Source organism: Triticum urartu, chromosome 5, assembly GCF_003073215.2.
Source record: "Triticum urartu cultivar G1812 chromosome 5, Tu2.1, whole genome shotgun sequence".
In the NCBI taxonomy this organism is placed as follows: domain Eukaryota; kingdom Viridiplantae; phylum Streptophyta; class Magnoliopsida; order Poales; family Poaceae; genus Triticum; species Triticum urartu.
This window is the reverse complement of record NC_053026.1, coordinates 556,926,666-556,953,045: the sequence shown is the minus strand read 5'-3', so window position 1 is coordinate 556,953,045 and position 26,380 is coordinate 556,926,666. Positions and strand designations below refer to the sequence as shown.

Sequence of the window (26,380 nt, the reverse complement as noted above, 5' to 3'; positions counted from 1 at the left end):
TTGAGCAGGCCGAGTGAACCTGTGTGTTGGGTGTGTATGCGTTCTCAGTCCACTCAAGCCCAAAAAAGGATACAAACTGAAGTTTCCGAAAAATAATGCCCAGCTCATCTGCAGCTGGTTAGAAAAAAAATCGTAAAAAATAAAAAAAATTTAAAAAATTCTAATTTTTTTGTTTGCGGTAAAAAATTTGATGTGTGAGATCCGCTCCAAATTTCAAGTCATTTAGACGAACGATACTAGACCCACGTAAAGTTACGTGAGGATTAGAATTAGTGGTTGGGGCCCACCCAATTAAAATCGGGGGGGGGGGGGGGGGGGGGGGCAGAGAGTTATGGAGGGAAAGTTACGTAAGTCTTCGTAAGCTCGTCGTAGGTGTAGCATTATTGCATTTAGACATCTGAGCAGCTCTCAGCAAAAAAAGACAAATCGGATCAAAACAACACATGAACAGTAAACATTTTTACAGATCCTTAATTTGTCTTTTTTTTTCTAAGAGCTTCTCAGATGTTTAAATGATTTGAAAATCGAAACGGATCTCACGCATCAAATTGTCTACCGCACATTTTTTTTAGTATTTGTTTCAATCTTTTTCGTCACCGCGGGTGTAGATGAGCTCGGGTGTAGAGATGGATTTCCCCCCTTCTCTCCCCTGTTTCCCTTCACTTTTTTTAGAAGAAAGGTTGCACTTATATTAAAAAAATATCATCACAGTCATTACAATCAGATAGCACCGGCACCGCCAAATCCAGTGCAAGTTACTGAGACTAGAGGATGGAGATCTCGACAGACAACACAGATTTTCCATTTTGATGCTGGGCTGACCATGCCAATAGATGAATGGACGAACTGAACAACCAACTAAAGACTTCATTTTATTTTGGTGAAAGTTACAGATAAGCATACCAGTCACAAGAATGTGCCCCTCGTCATTGCCTGTGTTTCAAACATAGTAATATTCAATATTTGCATAAGGCACTAAAAAAAGATGCCACCTGTGTGTGATTATCTAGCTACATTACAACTAGTTTTGTATGATTTGACCGAGTAATTGGTGGGAGTATTGTTTGTTCCTCCCCTATCTCCCGGTATTACAATTTGCTTGACCTTCCCAATTATAAAGAAACACAATTTTAAAACCACACAAGATAGTTCAAAAACAATCGACCACTGGGGAAAGACATAGCAAAGTGTAGTCTGCATCTTACATCTTGTATTCAGAAGTATATCCTACATTTTGCCTGCAAGGTGTGTTTCTTAAAATATCTCACATCTACATGTTGGCCTTAAAATAAAAAGGCCGGAGAGAAGATGAGGCCATATGGACCTTGAAGAGAAAAATACCACACTTATTTGGTGAAGGTAAAAGGTGGTAAAAAATGTATTCTTCCTCCTATTTTGAAACAAGGCATAAAGTTTGTATGAAACCGAAATGTGAGGTCAAGCGGCGATGGCCAATCAGAACAACTCAAGTTCTACAGGGCATGGCACTAACATTATAGCTAAGGGTGTGCCCATCTGGGCCGAGGATTGGATGGACTACAAGGTGGAATATCGATCTAGGAGGGCACTTCATGCCACACCGTGCGCGAAAAGGCACACGGTGAGGTGGGCCATCGTCTTGTTTCTGACTGGTTGCATAAGGCATAACTAGGTGCATGCAAAAGGCCCCTGACATGCAAGTCGCCCGGCTTCCATCAACGATCCTGGTAAGACAAGCACATGAAAAAAATTAACTCTGGGGTGGTAGGTCTTCTGTCTTAACTCCTAAGAGCAACTCTAATAGAATCGCCAAATCCTCTAAAACTTAGGGTAAATAATATATGTCACTCTGGTCACCCCTCCTAGATAAACTAATTACATAATGCTCTCCTCCCCACCCATATAGGTGAAGTGACATGATATCGACGCTCACACATCACCACCAAATAATTACGCCACAACATGATACCGAAACATAAAACTATATGCAACTTCATTGGTTATCAAGAATAGCGGTTTCTCCTCAATCCTAAAAAATGTAATGGATTACTCACATGACATCATAATGAACATGATGGATGGGAGTAATGGCGTGAATAACAATCTGAACATATATAAACTTTCCCCAATAATTCTTCTAGCATCAACTACTAAGCAACAATTAGCATAAAGGATCTATAGCAATTATTCATAGATTACCGAAGATGGAGACATGGTTATTGTTGTAGATGGGGATGAAGATGATCAATATGATGCCTTGAGTGTTTGATGACAATGGCTTTGAATTCCCCTGCTGGAGGAGATAGATCCTCGGCAGAATCAGGCCTCCGGAGAGAGAAGGGTGCTCTCTATTCGCACCGATGGCGTAAAGTCATGGAATATTCAGATTAAGGGTTCCAGGGCAGTATATGACCAGGGGCTCCCTATGGGCCCCACACACTCTAGTGGAGAGCCCCAAGGCATGTGCTACGTATTGTGGGGCCCATAGGCCTCCCCCAGGCATGGGCATGGACCCCTGGCTCTATCTCTTCATGCACATTGGCAATAATAAATTTCTATAGTTTTTCTGGCTCCTCGAGAAATAATAATAATATTTTCTTCATTTGACCTTCTTTTGATCCCTTTTGATAGTTTGCCGACCCCCGACCCCCCCATCATATTGGAAACTTGCAAAAATAAAGAGAAAAAATGTATAAGAATGATGCCATAATGTATAACACATGATTAAAAAATGAGCATTTTACACTAAGAGATAGCGATGTAAAATGGGCGTATAAGATGTCATACATGGAAGTAACTAAGTATGAACTAAGCAGTGATGAGTTAGACATGCTAGAAGAGTGATATGCCAAAGCATATAAATTACTAAGGAACTGAACTGGATAGTGTACAGACAAAGTCTTCACATAGAACAAGCAAAACACAACTTAATAGAGAGTTAGAACAGACAGATAAACACATATACAAAGTATTCATAACGGCCACTGAGGGAGTCCTGGATTAGGGGGTGTTCAGGTAGCCGGACTATACCTTCAGCCGGACTCCTCGACTATGAAGATACAAGATTGAAGACTTCGTCCCGTGTCCGGATGGGACTTTCCTTGGCGTGGAAGGCAAGCTTGGCGATGCGGATATTCAAGATCTCCTACCATTGTAACCGACTTTGTGTAACCCTAACCCTATCCGGTGTCTATATAAACCGGAGGATTGTAGTCCGTAGGCAATCAACTCCATATACAGCAATCATACCATAGGCTAGCTTCTAGGGTTTAGCCTCCTTGATCTCGTGGTAGATCTACTCTTGTACTACCCATATCATCAATATTAATCAAGCAGGACGCAGGGTTTTACCTCCATCAAAAGGGCCCGAACCTAGGTAAAACATCGTGTTCCCTGCCTCCTGTTACCATCCGGCCTAGACGCACAGTTCGGGACCCACTACCCGAGATCCGCCGGTTTTGACACCGACATTGGTGCTTTCATTGAGAGTTCCTCTGTGTCGTCGCCTTTAGGCCTGATGGCTCCTTTGATCATCAACAACGATGCCGTCCAGGGTGAGACTTTGCTCCCCGGACAGATCTTCGTCTTCGGCGGCTTCGCTCTGCGGGCCAATTCGCTCGGCCACCTGGAGCAGATCGAAAGCTACGCCCCTGACCATCAGGTCAGGTTTGGAAGCCTAAACTACACGGCTGACATCCACGGGGACTTGATCTTCAGCGGATTCGAGCCACAGCCAAGCGCGCCGCACTGTCTCGATGGGCATGATATAGCTCTGCCGCCGAACAGCGCCTTGGAGGCCGCATACACATCGGTTTCGACCATTGATTCGGAGCCTACTACGCCGATCGAGGATCAGCGGTTGGACGCTGCCTGAGGGGCTGCGATCTCAGAGGCGATCGAGCCAAACGCTAGCCCCGCACTCTGCACTACCCGTGACTCCGAGGATCCGGACTCCTCCCCGGACTCTGAACCCCCCGCGCCCCTGCACGGGAGATATACTACCCCGGATAGCGCCGAAGAACACCCACCTCAGCAAGATTCGGCACAGGAAGATGGAGAAGCCAGCCCTCATGAGAGAGCGACAGACCGAGAGGTCGAGGATGATAACTATACGCCTCCCTCCGAAGACGAGGCAAGCCTCGATGACGACGAATTCGTCATACCATCAGACCCCGTCGAACAAGAGCGTTTTAAACGCAGGCTTTTAGCCATGGCAAGCAGCCTCAAGAAAAAGCAGCAACAACTTAGAGCTGCCCAAGATTTGCTAGCTGACAGATGGACTTAAGTCCTTGCGGCCGAAGAGTATAAACTCGAACGCCCCTCCAAGAGTTACCCGAAGCGCAGGCCGCTACCCCGATCAGAGGAGGAAGCACCTACATCACCAGCGCATGACATGGCAGACCGGCCACCTCGCGGCCGCGACAGAGAGGCCTCTCGGCCCTCCACCCAAGCCATGCCCCGACGCCGCTCAACTAAGGCACGGGAAAATGCGCCCGACCTGCGAGACATACTGGAGGATAAGGAAAGACAAACAAGATCAATCTACGGATCGCGCAGGCGCCCTACGTCATGTGACAATGATCTTCACTCCGGATACAACAAATCCGGCCGGGCCGAACACAACAGACATAGCTCTTCTGAGCTGCGTCGTGATATAGCCCAGTACAGAGGCGCCGCACACCCGCTATGATTCACGAATGAAGTAATGGATCATAAAATCTCAGAGGGTTTCAAACCCGTAAACATCGAATCATACGATGGCACAACAGATCCGGCGGTATGGATCGAGGATTATCTCCTTCACATCCACATGGCACGCGGCGATGATCTACACGCCATCAAATACCTCCCGCTCAAACTTAAAGGACCGGCCCGACATTGGCTTAACAGCTTGCCAGCAGACTCAATTGGTTCTTGGGAGGATCTGGAAGCCGCATTCCTCGACAACTTCCAGGGCACTTACGTGCGACCGCCGGATGCCGACGACTTAAGCCACATAATTCAGCAGCCAGAAGAATCGGCCAGACAATTCTGGACACGGTTCCTAACAAAGAAAAACCAGATAGTCGACTGTCCGGACGCAGAGGCCCTAGCAGCCTTCAAGCATAACATCCGCGACGAGTGGCTTGCCCGGCACCTGGGACAGGAAAAGCCGAAATCCATGGCAGCCCTCACGACACTCATGACCCGCTTTTGCGCGGGAGAAGACAGCTGGCTAGCTCGCAGTAACAACTTATCAAAGAACCCTGGTAATTCGGATACCAAGGACAAAAGTGGCAGGACACGTCGAAATAAGCAAAAACGTCGCGTTAACAGCGACATCAATGAAGACACGGCAGTCAATGCCGGATTCAAAGGCTATAAATCCGGTCAGCGGAAAAAGCCATTCAAAAAGAATACTCAGGGCCCGTCCAGTTTGGACCGAATACTCGATCGCTTGTGCCAGATACATGGCACCCCCGAAAGGCCAGCCAATCACACTAACAGGGATTGTTGGGTGTTCAAGCAGGCAGGCAAGTTAAGGGCCGAAAACAGAGACAAGGGGCTGCACAGCGACGACGAGGAGCCCAAGCCGCCGAACAACAATGGACAGAAGGGCTTTCCCCCACAAGTGCGGACGGTGAACATGATATACGCAACCCACATTCCCAAGCGGGAGCGGAAGCGTGCGCTACGGGACGTATACGCGATGGAGCCAGTCGCCCCAAAGTTCAACCCATGGTCCTCCTGCCCGATCACTTTTGATCGAAGGGACCATCCCACTAGCATCCGTCATGGCGGCTTCGCCGCATTGGTTCTCGACCCAATCATCGACGGATTTCATCTCACAAGAGTCCTCATGGACGGCGGCAGTAGCCTGAACCTGCTTTATCAGGATACAGTGCGGAAAATGGGCATAGATCCCTCAAGGATTAAGCCCACAAGAACGACCTTTAAAGGCATTATACCAGGTGTAGAAGCCAACTGTACAGACTCAGTAACACTTGACGTGGTCTTCGGATCCCCGGACAATTTCCGAAGCGAAGAGTTAATCTTCGATATAGTCCCATTTCGCAGTGGCTATCATGCCCTGCTCGGACGAACCACATTCGCAAAATTCAATGCGGTGCCGCACTACGCATATCTCAAGCTCAAGATGCCAGGCCCTTGAGGAGTAATTACGGTCAACGGAAACACCGAACGCTCCCTCCGTACGGAGGAGCATACGGCGACTCTCGCAGCGGAGGTATAAAGTAGCCTTCTCAGGCAATTCTCCAGTCCGGCCATTAAAAAGCCAGACACTGCCAAGCGCGCCCGGAGTAACCCACAGCAGGACCGCCTGGCACACTCTGAGCAAGCGTAGCAATGCGGCCCCAACCCCAGCCTTCGCGACATAGCGAAACCAGTACCTCGCGTAGATAACTACGCCCTTGAAATACCATGGGCACAGGGGAAGGGGCACAATAACGACACGCCCAAAATACGGCTTAAAACATACTAGGGTCTGCTGGATTCTTTTTTTAATTTTTTCTTACTTTCAGGACTCCATACTTCGGACGACCTGTTCGGCAATTCGTCTGCCGCACAAACGATACAAGATCCAGGGAGGCAGACAAGCCATGCCGCATTATGGAACTCCCAGGTGGTCTCTATTACGAGCGGTATACCTGTTTTAAATACAATGCCTGCCCCTGGTCAGGACATACTGAATAGTCCAATATCTTTTGCTTACCGCACTATTTGTATCGTTCGGCTTTGATAAATAGCCTCTCTATAAACAATGCATAGCTTTTGTCTATTTTCTGCATTACTCTCTTTTATATATGTTCATTAATGACATGTTGCACCCGTACACCGTGGTACGGCAAGTACGCCAGGGGCTTCAGTACCCTTTAATATGGTGTGAGAAGTCCGTACACTTTCACAAGTGCGGCACCCCGAACTTATAGCACTATATGCATCGGCTCCGAATCATGATTTGGGTCAATAGTTGGGTTTGCCCGGCTCCTATGTTTTGGTGCCTTACGTTCCGCTATATCGGCTAAGGTAGCACTAGGAGAACCACTGCGATTGTGCCCCGGTTGAGCTGGGTTAAGCACCTCAGTGGAGAAAGCTAAAACTGACTGTCATGATGAGGCGTGAGACCGGTCGCTGTTCGAGAGGTTTTTCGAGTCCCTAAAGACTTATGCCGCTTCGAGCGAGGAGCCGGATTTGTCCGGCCAAGGTGTGGATAGCGCCACGAACTCGGTCTTCCGAACTAGGGGCTTCGCCGAAATTTAAAATTATAAAGTTCTATGGCTAAGTGAGAGTGTTCAAGCATTATAGTCCGATTGCCTGGTTCATTGTGCTGAGCGCCTCCCTCGAAGGACCCAACTATGGGAAAAAGAGCGCTCAGGTTTATCCCGAACACCCCAGCACTAGTGGCATGGGGGCTGAAGCCGACGACTGGCCATCTCTCAATTTTTTGATAAACGGCCGCATAGAAAATAATATTTTAAATTCAACAAGCATTGCTTAAGCGCCCATGAACAAGTTTTCAGCGCACAGGATAAAAACAAGCGAGTTTATTCAAAAATTACATCCTTGGTACATTCATCCGCCACAAGGCGGGCACCCGCAAGAACATCCTTGTAATAGTTCTCGGGCTTGCAATGCTCCTTCCTCGGCGACGGCCCGTCCTTGACAAGCTTCTCATCGTCCAGCTTACCCCAGTGCACCTTTGCACGGGCAAGGGCCCGACGGGCACCTTCGATGCAGACGGAGCGCTTGATGACCTCGAGCCTTGGAAAGGCCTCCACCAGCCGCCGCACCAGCTTGAAGTAGCTCCCAGGCAGGGCCTCTCCAGGCCACAGCCGAACTATGAAGCCCTTCATGGCCTGTTCGGCCGCCTTGTGGAGCTCGACCAGCTGTTTCAGCTGGTCGCTCAAGGGCACAGGGTATCCGGCCTCAGCATACTGAGACCAGAACACCTTCTCCGTCGAGCTTCCCTCTTCAGCTCGGTAGAATGCGGCGGCGTCGGATACGCTGCGGGGAAGATCTGTGAATGCCCCTGGAGAACTCCGGATTCGGGTAAGTAACAAGTAGTTTACTTTTATATTTCTACTTTGCATAAAGAATGCCTTACCCGCTGCTATCTTCTTCATCTCCTCCAACTCTTGGAGGGCCTTTTGGGCTTCGGCCTTGGCAGACTTGGCAGTCTCAAGGGCCGCCGCGAGCTCGGACGCTTGGGTTTTTGACTCAAGCTCCAAACCCTCATGTTTTTTCATGAGAGCCTGAAGCTCTTGCTGCACCTCACCGACCTGAGCCCCAAGTTTCTCTCGCTCGGTGCGCTCCACGGCCGTTTTCTTTTCGGCCTCGGACAACGCCTTCTTGAGGGTCGCCACCTCAGTCGTGGCCCCTATAATAAGCAGTGCAATCCTGTTATTTTTTGCAATCACGCCTCTCTATAGGCACTTTTTCTGTAAGGTATTTCCTACCTTCTTTTTCCTCAAGCTGCCGCTTGGCAAGGCCAAGCTCTTGCTCGGTCCGCTTGAGGTCCTGTTTCAGGACACCCACCTCCGCAGTCAGTGCGGCGGTGGATAGCAGCGAAGCCTGCACACGCATATTGACTCTTTATTGTTAGACTCTTGCGAAATTTACTAGATCCTCTATTCGGCTTTTCTTTCGGAACGCCAAACAGAGCATCAGGGGCTACTGTCTATGCGGTACTATTTTTATATATGTTTACTTACCTCAAAGCCTGTTAGAAGTCTAGCGCAAGCTTCAGTCAGTCCGCTCTTGGCGGACTGAACCTTCTGGATCACCATACTCATAATAGTATGGTGCTCCTCGTCGATGGAGGCACCGTCAAGCACCTCAAGCAGATTGTCCGGCACCTCCGGTTGGACGGAGGCCGCCGGCTCACAAGGCTTTCTCCTCTTGGAAGGAGTTCGCCTACCGTGGTCCGGAACTATTGAAGATTCCGGCGCGGTGTCCGGCACAAAGCCGGACTTGGAGCCCTGGGGGGTCTTGTCCCCTTTACTCCTGGGGTCCGGGAGGTCGCCTTGCGGCTCCTCCAGGACCACCTCCTCCTGCCCCGGAGCTTGTTGCGACGCCACTTCGGCGTCGTCCGCAGTGCGGGTGGAGACAGCGGGCGGAACTGAGTTCACGTCCGATGAATCCAGGGAGCCACTCGACGACTCGTTGAGTTCGGCCCGGGGCGGGCTGCATAATTATGTTCGACATTAGGGAAAGCTGTGTGACAAAGGAACGTCATGAGTTACTCTGATATCCGAATACTTACGATTTCGCCGGACGCTTGGCCCTATCTGGCCACTCCTCTTCGTCCTCTTCGGCGTCGGGGGAGTAGTTCGGCGGAGGGGTCTTCCTCTTCCTGGACCCTTCGGCCTCCCCCGTTGGGGCGGCCTTCCTTTTCTTTCCTCCCCTCGCTGAAGGGGGAGAGTTTTCTTCTTCCTCCTCCTCGTTCTCACGGGAGGAGAGCGTCTCGGACTCGTCGGATGACGAGTCCGACACCACCACATTACGGGCACTCTTTCGAGTCCCCGTGGCCTTCTTCTTCTTGGCCTTCTTCTCCGGCACCACATAAGGCGCCGGAACCAGCAGCTTCACTAGGAGAGCAGGGGCTGGGTCTTCGGGCAAGGGAGCCGGACAGTTAATCGATCCGGACTGCGCCTGCCAAGCCTGTCAAAGGTGAGGGAGTTTAGATCCCGCATAGAGTCAGACTACGAAAAAACTTAACATCCTGTAAAAGGTGAAAATAGCTTACCTCGCTAGCGTGACACCGCGAGCTGTATCCGCGGTCCTCGGAAGCGGATGTGGGAGCCTCGGCGCCTTTGGTTAGCACCTTCCAGACGTCTTCATACGTCGTGTCGAAGAGCCTGTTAAGGGTTTGGTGCTGCGCCGGGTCAAACTCCCACAGATTAAAGTCCCGTTGTTGACACGGGAGGATCCGGCGGACGAGCATAACCTGGACTACATTGACGATCTTGATCGGCTTGCTCACCAGGGACTGGACGCATGTCTGCAGTCCGGTCACCTCTTTTTCGTCGCCCCACGACAGGCCCATCTCTTTCCAAGACATAAGCCGCGTGGGGGGTCCGGATCGGAACTCGGGGGCTGCGATCCATTTCGGATTGCGCGGCTCGGTGATGTAAAACCACCACGATTGCCACCCCTTCAGGGTCTCCACGAAGGAGCCCTCGAGCCATAGGACATTGGCCATCTTGCCCGCCATGGCGCCTCCGCACTCCGCCTGGCTGCCGCGCACCACCTTGGGCTTGACGTTGAAGGTCTTGAGCCAGAGGCCGAAATGGGGGCGGATGCGGAGGAAAGCCTCGCACACGACGATAAACGCCGAGATGTTGAGGACGAAGTTCGGGGCCAGATCGTGGAAATCCAGGCCATAGTAAAACATGGGCCCCCGGACAAATGGGTGGAGTGGAAAACCCAGTCCGCGGAGGAAGTGGGGAAGGAATACAACCCTCTCATGGGGCCTTGGGGTGGGGAGAAGCTGCCCCTCCTCGGGAAGTCGGTGCGCGATGTCTTTGGACAAGTATCCGGCCTTCCTTAGCTTTTTGACATGGCCCTCCGTGACGGAGGAGACCATCCACTTGCCTCCCGCTCCGGACATTGCTGGAGAAGGTTGAGGTGGGAAGTGCGGGCTTGGGCGCTGGAGCTCGAGTGCGCAGGAGATGGATAGGCAAAGGAGGAAGAAGGCGTAGGTAAAAAGGTGGATCCTTATCCCCTTATATGGGCGGATGCGGTTGTGCGTCCCCACCTCCTAGTAAAACTCGCTTGCCTCCCAAGCGCCGTGATAAGTGGCGCGATTGGATTACCCACGTCCGTATTGATGAGAATCCCGTAAAGGGGGTACACGATCTCTGCTTTGGCAAGACGTGCCAAGGAAACCGCCTCGCAAAACATGCTGAGGTGGAAAAGTAAAAACGATTCGAGTAAAGGACTTGGCTGTAGTGTGATGACGCACTACGGAATACGTCAGCAGATTTGATTTGTGTTAATATTATTCTCTCTATGGCAATATGTGGAAGCTTATTTTGCAGAGCCGGACACTACTCTTGGTGTTTACAATCTTCTATGAAGGACTTGGAGGAGGAACCCGCCTTGCAATGCCGAAGACAATTTGCGCGCCGGACTCATCGTCATTGAAACCTGGTTCAGGGGCTATTGAGGGAGTCCTGGATTAGGGGGTGTTTGGGTAGCCGGACTATACCTTCAGCCGGACTCTTGGACTATGAAGATACAAGATTGAAGACTTCGTCCCGTGTCCGGATGGGACTTTCCTTGGCGTGGAAGGCAAGCTTGGCGATGCGGATATTCAAGATCTCCTACCATTGTAACCGACTCTGTGTAACCCTAACCCTATCCGGTGTCTATATAAACCGGAGGGTTGTAGTCCGTAGGCAATCAACTCCATATACAACAATCATACCATAGGCTAGCTTCTAGGGTTTAGCCTCCTTGATCTCGTGGTAGATCTACTCTTGTACTACCCATATCATCAATATTAATCAAGCAGGACGTAGGGTTTTACCTCCATCAAGAGGGCCCGAACCTGGGTAAAACATCATGTTCCCTGCCTCCTGTTACCATCCGGCCTAGACGCACAGTTCGGGACCCACTACCCTAGATCCGCCGGTTTTGACACCGACAGCCACAATGTAGGACAAAAAGAACGACCAACCAATAGGAGTGAAAAAAATCCCTGAAACACAACATAGTACAAAATGTAAAGGGTATGAGGAAAAAGAACCATATGATTTGTGAAGGCATGATGATTTTTTTACACAAGTTCAAACTATTAGCAAAAATTCTAAGTCTTGGTTGGAGAGGATGAGCACACCGCTTTGAAGACACACAAGTGCTTGCCTTGTTCTCTTTGAGGTAAGTTACTCAGAATTCGCCCAATCACTCGGGGTAGATTTTGTTGTGATCTTCAGACCGATAAAAACTTGTTTTTCAGCGATCCACACTTTGGATGCCCGCAGAATGATGCCTAATTGTGTGGAGAATGCCAAGTCCTCTAGAGTAAGGAAATCAAGCGATCAAGACCACTACTTATCAGTGATGCTCAACCACAACTCAGTTCTTGGCTCGAGTGGTTTCCCTAACTTAGCATTGGCCACGAAAACGGAGGAGGGGTGCTCTATGTAGCATGGGCAGAACGAAAATTGAGCAACCACCTGACTAGGCGGGGGTAGGGGGTATTGCCTTGCTGCTCCGGTGCGCTCCCATCAACGGGCTACCGACAGCTGGGACAACAGTTCAATTCGAACTGGTAGCGAACGGGTTCTAAAAAACCCGTGAAAACTTCAACAACAAGTTCCCCAACCCCCTAGCGAGAAAACTAACCCAAGTGACACGACAAACTCCTCTAATTCTTCAGAAGCATCTAATTAAGTCACTGGAGCTAGTAGGCTCGCCTGGAAGGAGATTTCCAAATCTTCAGTCTTTGAGTAGGAAGGGTTATGACTGAGCGCACAAAAAAATTTCAATTTTGGTTCACTTTTGACCCCCCCTAATAGTATGGTTTGCCTATCAACTCAATAAATAGTTAAAGAAACTAGCAAATAAAAGTTGCTCCTCGGCTTCCAAATCATAATCGGGCATTATGAAGACTTCAATGTTTCCTTAATATTTTAAGGGGTTGTAAACCTTCGGTTAAACCAAATCCCTAGGGACTTAACACATGTGTACACTCAGTAAAACAAGGCACTAGATGCACTTACAGTTTTCTAGACACTTAGGCCTCTTTTGGTTCATAGGATAGGATTATCATAGGAATAGGAATTTTGTAGGAAATGAGATGGCATGTATCTCAAATCCTATGAGTAGGGATAGGAAATGAGATGTCATTTGGTTGACACCAAAGGAATTTTTCCATTGAGTCTAGGCTCATTTTTATTTTCCTATGAAATGTGGAGGATAGGAACCAATCCTATGTAGGAATAGAAATCTATTCCTATGAACCAAAGGGCTCTAAAGGAAAAAATCCTATAAGAATCCTATCCTCTAAAATTCCTATGAAATTCCTCCAAACCAAAGGAGGCCTTAAGGAGGGAAATTTCCCTAACCCCCCCCACCATCAAAAGCCGTGGAATCAAGCATAGCCGATGAAAATTGAGTGCCACGTTGGAAACTTAGGCCTTCTTTGGTTTAGAGGAATCTTGTAGGAATTTCATAGGATAGGATTTCTATAGAAAAAATTCCTTTAGAGCTCTTTGGTTTGTAGGAATGGAATCCTATTCCTATGGAGGAATTCTTCCTATCATCCACATTTCATAGGAAAATAAACATTAATCTAGACTCAATGAAAAAAAAAATCCTATGATGTGAATCAAAAGGCATCTTCTTTCTTATTCCTACTCATAGGATTTGAGATACATGTCATCTTAGGCCTCCTTTGGTTCATATGGTAGAAAAATTATAGGAATAAAAAAGTCATAGAAAATGAGATGACATGCATCTCAAATCCTATGAGTAGGAATAAGAAAGGAGATGTCCTTTGTTTCACATTATAGGATTTTTTTTTCCATTGAGTCTAGGCTAATGTTTATTTTCCTATGAAATATGGAGGATAAGAAGATTTCCTCCATAGGAATAGGATTCCATTCCTACAAACCAAAGATCGGGGAGGAGGTGGAGGACTTTGCCGGAGAGGAGGGTGGGCCAGATCTGCTTGAGGTGAGAGACACATTGGTGGGATTCGCAGCACAAAACGAAGATACTCCTGGTAAATATATAGGACCCTGATAAGTGCCACACGTGTGGCACAGACACATGGTAACTCAAAACATATTTTAATTGTCAAGCATGACAACTTCTTTTCGGATGACAAGTTTCAGTTTTGTTTGTTTGTTTTTTTCTTTTTGAATGGCAACTTTAGAAGTAAAAAAGTGAAGGCCGTAGTGCTTCATGCAACACATGTGACACTTGTCATTTGAGAAATTATATCCCATTGACGAGTGGATACCACACGTGGCAAAATTTGAAAGTTATCTTTTTTAGTGGCTCTGAGTGTAAAAGTTTACACATAGTGTGTAGCCTGAAATAAAAATAAAAATGGAGCGGCCTTCAAATCGATTTGAAGGCAACAATTTTGACTGACTCTACTAGAGTTGCTCTATTAGCTTGAGCCGACCGCTCCCTCGTGCATCGTAACAGCTCACATAACTGTACTGACCATTGTTCAAAAAAAAAAAAACTGTACTGACCATCCACAATTCAACGCCAAACGACGACGTTGGGCGTGGTGGTAAGCTACACCCTACGCACGCCAAATCTAAATAAGCATATTTACATGAGTCATTCAGCAAAGAGACAGCATACCACGTCGGATGTCGTGGTTGGCTTCTTGCCAGCAAAACTTAGAATGCTTCGGAGGATCTGTAAAACAAATCCCAATCATTCGTGCAGGCACAGCGAGCACATGCCCACTTGCTTGGTTAAGATTTGAGAAAGAACGGAATCAAGGCATACGTGATCTCCATGACCGAACATCAGACAACTTCAAGGAAACCATGTCATCCACTAACCTATACTATAAATAGGAGAGAAACGAGCCATTTGCTTCTCACACCTCCATAGCCCAAGCACCAAGAGCTTAATCTATCACTCGCACCTAGCAATTAGCTAGCTAGGTAGCGATGGGGCACACAAGGGCAGCGGTGCTAGCGGTGGTGCTCGCCGTCACCGTGCTTGGGCTTGCCACCGATGGCCAGGCGCAGCTGCAGAGCGGGTTCTACACGGGCAAGTGCCGCGGGAGCGACGTGGAGGCGGTCGTCCAGGGTATCGTCCAGGCCCGCTTCGCCAGCAACAGCGACATTGTCGCCCACCTCCTACGCTTGCTGTTCCACGAGTGCGGTGTCAACGTATGTACTCCTACGTGCGCGCCATTAATTCTTCTACTCCACAGTAAGATCGCCTAACGTGTTTGACCTGCGTAGGGCTGCGACGGCGGGCTGCTCATCGACGGTTACAGCACAGAGAAGACGGCAAAGCCGAACCTGAGCGTCAAGGGCTACGAGCTCATCACTGCGATCAAGACGGAGCTCGAGAAGCGGTGCCCCGGCGTCGTATCCTGCTCCGACATCGAGGTCCTCGCAACCAGAGACGCCGTCGCCGCGTCCACGGGGCGAAGATACGCGGTGCGCACCGGGCGCAGGGACAGCCGGCGGTCCGTGGCCACCGACGTGAACCTTCCCGGGCCGGATGACACGGTCCCCAAGGCAGCCGCTTTCTTCCGCAACCTCGGCCTCACCTCGGACGACATGGTCGTTCTCCTGGGCGCGCACACCGTCGGCGTCACGCACTGCAGCATGATCAAGAGGAGCCGCCTGTACAGCTACGGCGGCAGGGCCGGAGCAACGGACCCGAGCATGGACCCCAACACCGCGGCCACGTACAAGAGATACCCGTGCCCCGACACGGCGTCGTCCGACAACACCATCCTGTACCTCGACGACCGGGCCAGCGCGTCCAAGGTGGACAACAGCTTCTACAAGATGCTGCAGCAGCGCCGTGGCGTGCTCATGGTCGACCAGAACCTCTACAACGACAGCTCCACGCGGTGGATGGTCGACAGGCTCGCCAACACCGACCACTTCAACTGGCTCTTCCCGCAGGCCCTCGTCAAGCTGGGGGAGGTCAAGGTGCTTACCGCCACGCAGGGAGAGGTCCGCAGGGTCTGCAGCAGGTTCAACTGATGAGATCATCATCGTTTTCTGAGGAGACATCAATTAATGGTGTGCCTTTTGTGTTTATTTCCGGTCTGATTGGTGGTATTTTTTTTCTTCCCTTTTTTGGTTTTGGTCGGATTCATCTTGATGTACTTCGTTCTCTCCATTCATTTAATTTGTGTTCCACTGAACAATTTCAAATAACATGAACGACTGAGATCAACAGCAACATAATTGATATTATGGATATATAAGTACATTTCAGTCACATATCTCTACTATATAAAAGACTTAGCTAGTTGGTAATCATGGTTTTTTTACCCAAAGTTGATAATCATGGTGCTTCTGACATCACTCACTTATGACCGTTTATCTGCATCTACCGCATGACTGGTAGTTGTGGTGTTGCAAGAGGCCCGTCACTGTTTCACATTTGCAGAAAATCCTTTGGTCTCTCGAGACCAGCCCCTTAGTGGACACACAACACACGGTCGCACAAGCTTCCTTCCGGTTGTGATATTTTCGATGTGTAACAACATAGCAGCGGTTATTACAAATCATAATTGGTGAGGGAACTCTCAATGCAAATAGACATATAAAAGATGATCATACAAAACCATTCAATTTTGTTGGTACATAGGAACAATATCACATAGGACGGTTTTTGAGTGCTCGAGCTCATCTGCTCCTGTGGATGAACAGTAAACAATTTAAAAATAGCAGACAAAATGAAAAGGAGTTAATTTTTTTGGCATGAAAGTTGAACGAGTTGTCTATATGCCTGCAAAATGTCATGGCGATATGAAATGCGGACTGAAAAAATTGAATCTTTGAGAAACGTTCAAAATTTCGATTTTTGAGCATTGATTTTTTGTCCCGAGCTTCACCTATGTCATATGGTCAAGAAAATTTGCACACACTGAAGGAAATATGCCCTAGAGGCAATAATAAAGTTGTTATTTATATTTCCTTATATCATGATAAATTTTTATTATTCATGCTAGAATTGTATTAACCGGAAACTTAGTACCTGTGTGAATACATAGACAAACAGAATGTCACTAGTATGCCTCTACTAGACTAGCTCGTTGAATCAATGATGGTTATGTTTCCCAACCATAGACATGAGTTGTCATTTGATTAACGGATCACATCATTAGAGAATGATGTGATTGACTTGAACCATCCGTTCGCTTAGTACGATGATCGTTTAGTTTGTTGCTATTGCATTCTCCACAACTTATACATATGTTCCTATGACTATGAGATCATGCAACTCCCGAATACCAGAGGAACATTTAGTGTGCTATCAAACGTCAGAACGTAACTGGGTGACTATAAAGATGCTCTACAGGTGTCTCCGATGGTGTTTGTTGAGTTGGCATAGATCGAGATTAGGATTTGTTACTCCGAGTATCGGAGAGGTATCTCTGGGCCCTCTCGGTAATGCACATCACTATAAGCCTTGCAAGCAATGTGACTAATGAGTTAGTTACGGGATGATGCATTACGAAACGAGTAAAGAGACTTGCCGGTAATGAGATTGAACTAGGTATTGAGATACCCACGATCGAATCTTGGGCAAGTAACATACCGATGACAAAGGGAACAACATATATCGTTATGTGGTTTGACCGATAAAGATCTTCGTAGAATAAGTGGGAGCCAATATGAACATCCAGGTTCCGCTATTGGTTATTGACCGGAGACGTGTCTTCATAGGATACCCAAAGGAGACTATTGGGTACACCTTCTATCACAGATCCGAAGGCAAGATATTCGTCGCTAAGAATGGATCCTTTCTAGAGAAGGAGTTTCTCTCGAAACAAGTGAGTGGGAGGAAAGTAGAACTTGATGAGGTAATTGTACCCGCTCCCTTATTGGAAAGTAGTTCATCACTGAAATCAGTTCCAGTGATTCCTACACCAATAAGTGAGGAAGCTAATGATGATGATCATGAAACTTCTGATCAAGTTACTACCGAATCTCGTAGGTCAACCAGAGTAATATCCACACCAGAGTGGTATGGTAATCCTGTTCTGGAGGTCATGTTACTTGACCATGACGAACCTACGAACTATGAGGAAGCGATGATGAGCCTAGATTCCGCAAAATGGCTTGAGGCCATGAAATCTGAGATGGGATCCATGTATGAGAACAAAGTATGGACTTTGGTTGACTTGCCCGATGATCGGCAGGCCATAGAGAATAAATGGATCTTCAAGAAGAAGACCAACGCTGACGATAATGTTAGTGTCTACAAAGCTTGACTTGTTGCAAAAGGTTTTCGACAAGTTCAAGGAGTTGACTACGATGAGACCTTCTCACCCGTAGCGATGCTTAAGTCCGTCTGAATCATGTTAGCAATTGCCACATTTTATGTTTAGGAAATTTGGCAAATGGATGTTAAAACTGCATTCCTTAATGGATATCTTAAAGAAGAGTTGTATATGATGCAACCGGAAGGTTTTGTCGATCCAAAAGGTGCTAACAAAGTGTGCAAGCTCCAGCGATCCATTTATGGACCGGTGCAAGCCTCTCGGAGTTGGAATATACGCTTTGATAGTGTGATCAAAGCATATGGTTTTATACAGACTTTTGGAGAAGCCTGTATTTACAAGAAAGCGAGTGGGAGCTCTGTAGCGTTTCTGATATTATATGTAGATGACATATTGTTGATCAAAAATGACACTAAATTTCTGAATAGCATAAAAGGATACTTGACTAAGATTTTTTCAATGAAAGACCTCGGTGAAGCTGCTTATATATTGGGCATGAAGATCTATAGAGATAGATCAAGACGCTTAATTGGACTTTCACAAAGCACATACCTTGATAAAGTTTTGATGAATTTCAAAATGGATCAGGCAAAGTAAGGGTACTTGCCTGTGTTACAAGGTGTGAAGTTGAGTCAGACTCAATGCTCGACCACTGCAGAAGATAGAGAGAAAATGGCAGTCATTCCCTATGCTTCAGCCATAGGTTCTATCATGTATGCAATGCTGTGTACCAGACCTGATGTGTGCCTTGCTATTAGTTTAGCAGGAAGATACCAAAGTAATCCAGGAGTGGATCACTGGACAACGGTCAAGAACATCCTGAAATACCTGAAAAGGACTAAGGATATGCTTCTCGTATATGGATGTGACAAAGAGCTCGTCGTAAACGGTTACGTCGATGCAAGCTTTGACACTGATCCAGATGACTCTAAGTCACTAACCGGATACGTGTTTTTATTAAATGGTGGAGCTGTCAGTTGGTGCAGTTCCAAGCAGAGCATCGTGGCGGGATCTACGTGTGAAGCGGAGTACATAGCTGCTTCAGAAGCAGCAAATGAAGGAGTCTGGATGAAGGAGTTCATATCCAATCTAGGTGTCATACCTAGTGCATCGGGTCCAATGAAAATCTTTTGTGACAACACTGGTGCAATTGCCTTGGCAAAGGAATCCAGATTTCACAAGAGAACCAAGCACATCAAGAGACGCTTCAATTCCATCCGCGATCAACTCAAGGAGGGAGACATAGAGATTTGCAAGATACATACGGATCTGAATGTTGCAGACCCGTTGACTAAGCCTCTCTCACGAGAAAAACATGATCAGCACCAAGACTCCATGGGTGTTATAATCATTACAATGTAATCTAGATTATTGACTCTAGTTCAAGTGGGAGACGGGAGGAAATATGCCATAGAGGCAATAATAAAGTTTTTATTTATATTCCCTTATATCATGATAAATGTTTATTATTCATGCTAGAATTGTATTAACCGGAAACTTAGTACATGTGTGAATACATAGACAAACAGAATGTCACTAGTATGCCTCTACTAGACTAGCTTGTTGAATTAATAATGGTTACGTTTCCTAACCATAGACATGAGTTGTCATTTGATTAACGGATCACATCATTAGAGAATTATGTGATTGACTTGACCCATCCGTTAGCTTAGATGGATGATCGTTTAGTTTGTTGCTGTTGCTTTCTCCATAAATTATACATGTTCCTATGACTATGAGATCATGCAACTCCTGAATACCGGAGGAACACTTAGTGTGCTATCAAACATCACAACGTAACTGGGTGACTATAAAGATGCTCTACAGGTGTCTCTGATGGTGTTTGTTGAGTTGGCATAGATCGATATTAGGATTTGTCACTCCGAGTATCGGAGAGGTATCTCTGGGCCCTCTCGGTAATGCACATCACTATAAGCCTTGCAAGCAATGTGACTAATGAGTTACTTACGGGATGATGCATTACGAAACGAGTAAAGAGACTTGCCGGTAACGAGATTGAACTAGGTATTGAGATACCGACGATCGAATCTTGGGCAAGTAACATACCGATGACAAAGGGAACAACATATATCGTTATGTGGTTTGACCGATAAAGATCTTCGTAGAATATGTGGGAGCCAATATGAACATCCAGGTTCCGCTATTGGTTATTGACCGGAGACGTGTCTCGGTCATGTCTACATAGTTCTCGAACCCGTAGGGTCCCCACGCTCAACGTTCGGTGATGATCGGTATTACGAGTCTATGTGTTTTGATGTACCGAAGATAGTTCGGAGTCTCGGATGTTATCATGGACATGACGAGGAGTCTCGAAATGGTTGAGACATAAAATATTGATATATTGGACGGCTATATTCGGATACCGGAAGTGTACCGGGTGATTTCGGAGAAAATCGGAGTGCCGGAGGGTTACCGGAACCCCCTCCCTCCCGGGGAACTAATGGGCCACATGGGCCTTAGTGGAGAGAGAGAGAGGGCCGACCAGGGCAGGCCGGGCGCCCCCTCCCCCTCTAGTCCGAATTGGACAAGGGAAGGGGGGGGGCGCCCCTCTTTCCTTCTCCCTTCTCCTCTCCTTCCTTCCCCCTTCCTCCTCCTAGTTGGACTAGGAAAGGGAGAGTCCTACTCCTACTAGGAGGAGGACTCCTCCCCTCCCATGCGCGCCCCAAGTGCCGACCGGCCTTCCCCCTTGCTCCTTTATATACGGGGGCAGGGGGCACCCTAGAACACACAAGTTGATCATTGATCCCTTAGCCGTGTGCGGTGCCCCCCTCCACCATAATCCACCTCGGTCATATCGTTGTAGTGCTTAGGCGAAGCCCTGCGCCGGTAGCTTCATCATCACCGTCATCACGCCGTCATGCTGACGAAGCTCTCCCTCGACACTCAGTTGGATTGAGAGTTCGTGGGGCGTCACCAAGCCGAACGTGTGCAGATCACGGAGGTGCCGTACTTTCAGTACTAGGATCGGTCAGATCGTGAAGATGTATGACTACATGAACCGCGTTGTCATAACCCTTCTGCTTACGGTCTACGAGGGTACGTGGACAGCACTCTTCCCCTCTCGTTACTATGCATCACCATGATAGATCTTGTGTGTACGTAGGAATTTTTTTGAAATTACCACGTTGCCCAACAGTGGCATCCGAGCCAGGTCTATGCATAGATGTTATATGCATGAGTAGAACACAAAGGAGTTGTGGGCGTGGGTATATACATATTGCTTGCGTCACTAGTTGATTCTTGATTCAACGGTATTGTTGGATGAAGCGGCCCAGACCGACATTACACGTACGCTTACGCGAGATTGGTTCTACCAACGTGCTTCGCACACAGGTGGCTGGTGGGTGTTAGTTTCTCCAACTTTAGTTGAATCGGATTCAATGAACAAGGTTCTTTCTGAAGATCAAAAAGCAATCACTATACCGCATTGTGGTTTTTGATGCGTAGGTAAGAACGGTTCTTACTCAGCCTGTAGCAGCCACATAAAACGTGCAACAACAAAGTAGAGGACGTCTAACTTGTTTTTGCAGGACATGTTGTGATGTGATATGGTCAAGACATGATGCTAAATTTTATTGTATGAAATGATCATGTTTTGTAACACAGTTATCGGCAACTGGCAGGAGCCATATGGTTGTCGCTTTATTGTATGAAATGCAATCGCCATGTAATTGCTTTACTTTATCACTAAGCGATAGCTATAGTCGTAGAAGCAATAGTTGGCGAGACGACAACAATGCTTCGATGGAGATCAAGGTGTCAAGCCGGTGACGACGGTGATCATAACGGTGTTTTGGAGATGGCGGCAGATGTCCTTAGTGTCAGGACTTATATTGATTGCATGTGATATTTATCCTTTATGCATCCTATTTTGCTTAGTTCAGTGGTAGCATTATAAGATGATCTCTCACTAAATTTCAAGGTATAAGTGTTCTCCTTGAGTATGCACCATTGTTAAAGTTCGTCGTGCCGAGACACCACATGATAATCGGGTGTGATAAACTCTACGTTCACATACAACGGGTGCAAGTCAGTTTTGCACACGCAGAATACTCGAGTTAAACTTGACGAGCCTAGCATATATAGATATGGCGTCGGAACACTGAGACCGAAAGGTCGAGCGTGAATCATATAGTAGATATGATCAACATAGTGATGTTTGATACGTCTCCAACATATCTATAATTTTTGTTTGTTCCATGCTATTATATTATCAACCTTGGATGTTTTATATGCATTTATATGCTATTTTATATGATTTTTGGGACTAACCTATTAACCTAGAGCCCAGTGTCAGTTTCTGTTTTTTCCTTGTTTTTGAGTACAGAAAAGGAAAATCAAACGGAGTCCAATTGACCTAAAATTTCACGGAGATCATTTTTGGACCAGAAGAAGCACACGGAGTACCGGAGATGGGCCATAAGAGTCCCGAGGCCACCACGAGGGTGGGGGGCGCGCCCCCCTACCTCGTGGCCGCCTCGGGGACCCCCTGACTTGTTCCCGACTCCAACACCTCTTATATAACCCCCAAACTTCCAGAAAGTAACCGAGATCAGGAGTTCCGCTGCCGCAAGCCTCTGTAGCCACCGAAAACCAATCTAGACCCGTTCCGGCACCCTGCCGGAGGGGGGAATACCTCTCCGGTGGCCATCTTCATCATCCCGGTGCTCTCCATGACGAGGAGGGAGTAGTTCACCCTCGGGGCTGAGGGTATGTACCAATAGCTATGTGTTTGATCTCTCTCTCTCTCTCTCGTGTACTTGATTTGGCATGATCTTGATGTATCGTGAGCTTTGCTATTATAGTTGGATCTTATGATGTTTCTCCCCCTCTACTCTCTTGTAATGGATTTAGTTTTCCCTTTGAAGTTATCTTATCAGATTGAGTCTTTAAGGGTTTGAGAACACTTGATGTATGTCTTGCATGTGCTTATCTGTGGTGACAATGGGATATCACGTGATCTACTTGATGTATGTTTTGGCGATCAACTTGCGAGTTCCGTGACCTCATGAACTTATGCATAAGGGTTGGCACATGTTTTCGTCTTGAATCTCTGGTAGAAATTTTGGGGCACTCTTTGAAGTTCTTTGTGTTGGTTTAATAGATGAATCTGAGATTGTGTGCTGCATATAGTATAATCATTGATACGTCTCCAACGTATCTATAATTTTTGATTGTTCCATGCTATTATATTACCTGTTTTGGATGTTTATGGGCTTTATTTTACACTTTTATATTATTTTTGGGACTAACCTATTAACCGGAGACCCAGCCCAAATTGCTGTTTTCTTGCCTATTTCAGTTTTTCGAAGAAAAGGAATATCAAACGGAGTCCAAACGGAATGAAACCTTCGGGAGAGTTATTTTTGGAACGGAAGCAATCCAGGAGACTTGGAGTATACGTCAGGCAATCAACGAGGCAACCACGAGGCAGGGGCGCACCCACCCCCCTGGGCGCGCCCTCCACCCTCGTGGGCCCCTCGTTGCTCCACCGACATACTTCTTCCTCCTATATATATATCCATATACCCCCCAAACATCGAGGAGGAGAATAGATCGGGAGTTCCGCTGCCAGAAGCCTCCGTAGCCACCGAAAACCAATCTAGACCCGTTCCGGCACCCTGTCAGAGGGGGGAATCCCTCTCCAGTGGCCATCTTCATCATCCCGGCGCTCTCCATGACGAGGAGGGAGTAGTTCTCCCTCGGGGCTGAGGGTATGTACTAGTAGCTATGTGTTTGATCTCTCTCTCTCTCTCGTGTTCTTGAGGTGGTACGAACTTGATGTATCGCGAGCTTTGCTATTATAGTTGGATCTTATGATGTTTCTCCCCCTCTACTCTCTTGTGATGGATTGAGTTTTCCCTTTGAAGTTATCTTATCGGATTGAGTCTTTAAGGATTTGAGAACACTTGATGTATGTCTTGCATGGGATAACCGTGGTGACAATGGGTTATTCTATTGATCCACTTGATGTATGTTTTGGTGATCAACTTGCGGGTTCCGTGACCTCGTGAACTTATGCATAGGGGTTGGCACACGTTTTCGTCTTGACTCTCTGGTAGAATCTTTGGGGCACTCTTTGAAGTTCTTTGTGATGGTTGAATAGATGAATCTGAGATTGTGTGATGCATATCATATAATCATACCCACGGATACTTGAGGTGACATTGGAGTATCTAGGTGACATTAGGGTTTTGGTTGATTTGTGTCTTAAGGTGTTATTCTAGTATGAACTCTATGATAGATCGAACGGAAAGAATAGCTTCATGTTATTTTTACTACGGACTCTTGAATAGATCGATCAGAAAGGATAACTTTAAGGTGGTTTCGTACCCTACCATAATCTCTTCGTTTGTTCTCCGCTATTCGTGACTTTGGAGTGACTCTTTGTTGCATGTTGAGGGATAGTTATATGATCCAATTATGTTATTATTGTTGAGAGAACTTGCACTAGTGAAAGTATGAACCCTAGGCCTTGTTTTAATGCATTGCAATACCATTTTCGCTCACTTTTATCATTAGATACCTTGCTGTTTTTATATTTTCAGATTACAAAAACCATTATCTACTATCCATATTGCACTTGTATCACCATCTCTTCGCCGAACTAGTGTACCTATACAATGTACCATTGTATTGGGTGTGTTGGGGACACGAGAGACTCTTTGTTATTTGGTTGCAGGGTTGTCTGAGAGAGACCATCTTAATCCTACGCCTCGCACGGATTGATAAGCCTTAGGTCATCCACTTGAGGGAAATTTGCTACTGTCCTACAAACCTCTGCACTTGGAGGCCCAACAACGTCTACAAGAAGAAGGTTGTGTAGTAGACATCAATGTTCACCATTGAAAACTACTCCATCTCACGTGATGATCGGACATGGTTTAGTTGATATGGATCACGTGATCACTTAGATGATTAGAGGGATGTCTATGTAAGTGGGAGTTCTTAAGTAATTTGATTAACTGAACTTTAATTTATCATGAACTTAGTACGTGGTAGTATTTTGCATGTCTATGTTGTTGTAGGTAGATGGCCCGTGCTGTTGTTCCGTTGAATTTTAATGCGTTCCTAGAGAAAGCTAAGTTGAAAGATGATGGTAGCAACTACACGGACTGGGTCCATAACTTGAGGATTATCCTCATTGCTGCATAGAAGAATTACGTCCTAGAAGCACTGCTAGGTGACAAACCCGCTGCAGGAGCAACGCCAGATGTTGTGAACACCTGGCAGAGCAAAAGCTGATGACTACCTGATAGTTCAGTGTGCCATGCTTTACGGATTAGAACCGGGACTTCAACGACGTTTTGAACATCATGGAGCATATGAGATGTTCCAGGAGTTGAAGTTAATATTTCAAGCAAATGCCCGGACTGAAAGATATGAAGTCTCCAATAAGTTCTATAGTTGCAAAATGGAGGAGAATAGTTCTGTCAGTGAACATATACTCAGAATGTCTGGGTACCACAACCACTTGACTCAACTGGGAGTTAATCTTCCTGATGATAGTGTCATTGACAGAGTTCTTCAATCACTACCACCAAGCTACAAGAGCTTCGTGATGAACTATAATATGCAAGGGATGGATAAGACTATTGCTGAGCTCTTCGCAATGCTAAAGGCTACGGAGGTAGAAATCAAGAAGGAGCATCAAGTTCTAGCGACCCGACCCAAATGGTATTACGAGTCTATGTGCTTAAGTGTCATCCCTGGATCAGTATGCTGACACACACAGTACTCGAAGGATTTATAACAGAGGTAAATCACATGTATAAAGTAACGTAAATACTATTACCTCAATTCATATAGCGGAAGCAACCAGGTTGTGGATTCCCATCAACCCTAACGGCAAAGTTGAGTGTAGAAATCGTAACCCTAACGTATCACTTACTCGACGTAAGAAACCTGCAACATGAGACGTTGCAGCCCGAAACGGGTCAGTACATTGAATGTACTGGCAAATTCACACCATAGAGGAAATTAACAATGGCTATCATTATATGCATATATGGCTGGTGGAAAAGCTCTATGGTTATAAGGTTTTTGCGAAAAGCCAATTTTTCCCTACTGCAAAGGAATAAATTTTTTTACTATCATGGTGGTTGTTGAACATTGAGAATGGTTGACAACATTCTCAATCCCAATTAAGTAACATCATTAAACCCAACAATATTCATTTAAAGTAACGTGATGAGATCAACAGGATAATCCAAGAACTAGATACTCAAGATGTCCATAACCGGGGACACGGCTAATCATGATTAGTTTGTACACTCTGCAGAGGTTTGCGCACTTTTCCCCACAAGACTCGATCGCCTCCGTTTGGTTTCTCGCACTACAGGATGTTTGAGAAGACGGATGACCGAGACATAGTCTTTCAGAAGCGCTAGCACCTTACGATCGGGTAGACCGTACCACCTACATCCC

General features: G+C 46.7%; 1 protein-coding gene across 1 annotated transcript; it reads left to right on the top strand.

The window, feature by feature from the left end:
• Window positions 1-14,553: 14,553 nt before the first annotated feature.
• On the top strand, window positions 14,554-15,884 carry LOC125506000 (peroxidase 57-like). Its single transcript, XM_048670885.1, has 2 exons — window positions 14,554-14,846; window positions 14,922-15,884. The coding sequence occupies exons 1-2, from the start codon at window positions 14,622-14,624 to the stop codon at window positions 15,678-15,680; spliced, it is 984 nt and encodes a 327-aa protein (XP_048526842.1). The 5' UTR covers window positions 14,554-14,621; the 3' UTR covers window positions 15,681-15,884.
• The last annotated feature ends 10,496 nt before the right edge of the window (window positions 15,885-26,380 follow it).

What these genes read in the sequence shown, in the direction of transcription:
- LOC125506000 (XM_048670885.1), top strand. Translation starts at nt 14,622, where the DNA reads ATGGGGCACACAAGGGCAGCGGTGCTAGCGGTGGTGCTCGCCGTCACC. An exon ending in TCCACGAGTGCGGTGTCAAC is followed by an intron (nt 14,847 to 14,921) that starts GTATGTACTCCT and finishes TGACCTGCGTAG; the next exon opens with GGCTGCGACGGCGGGCTGCT.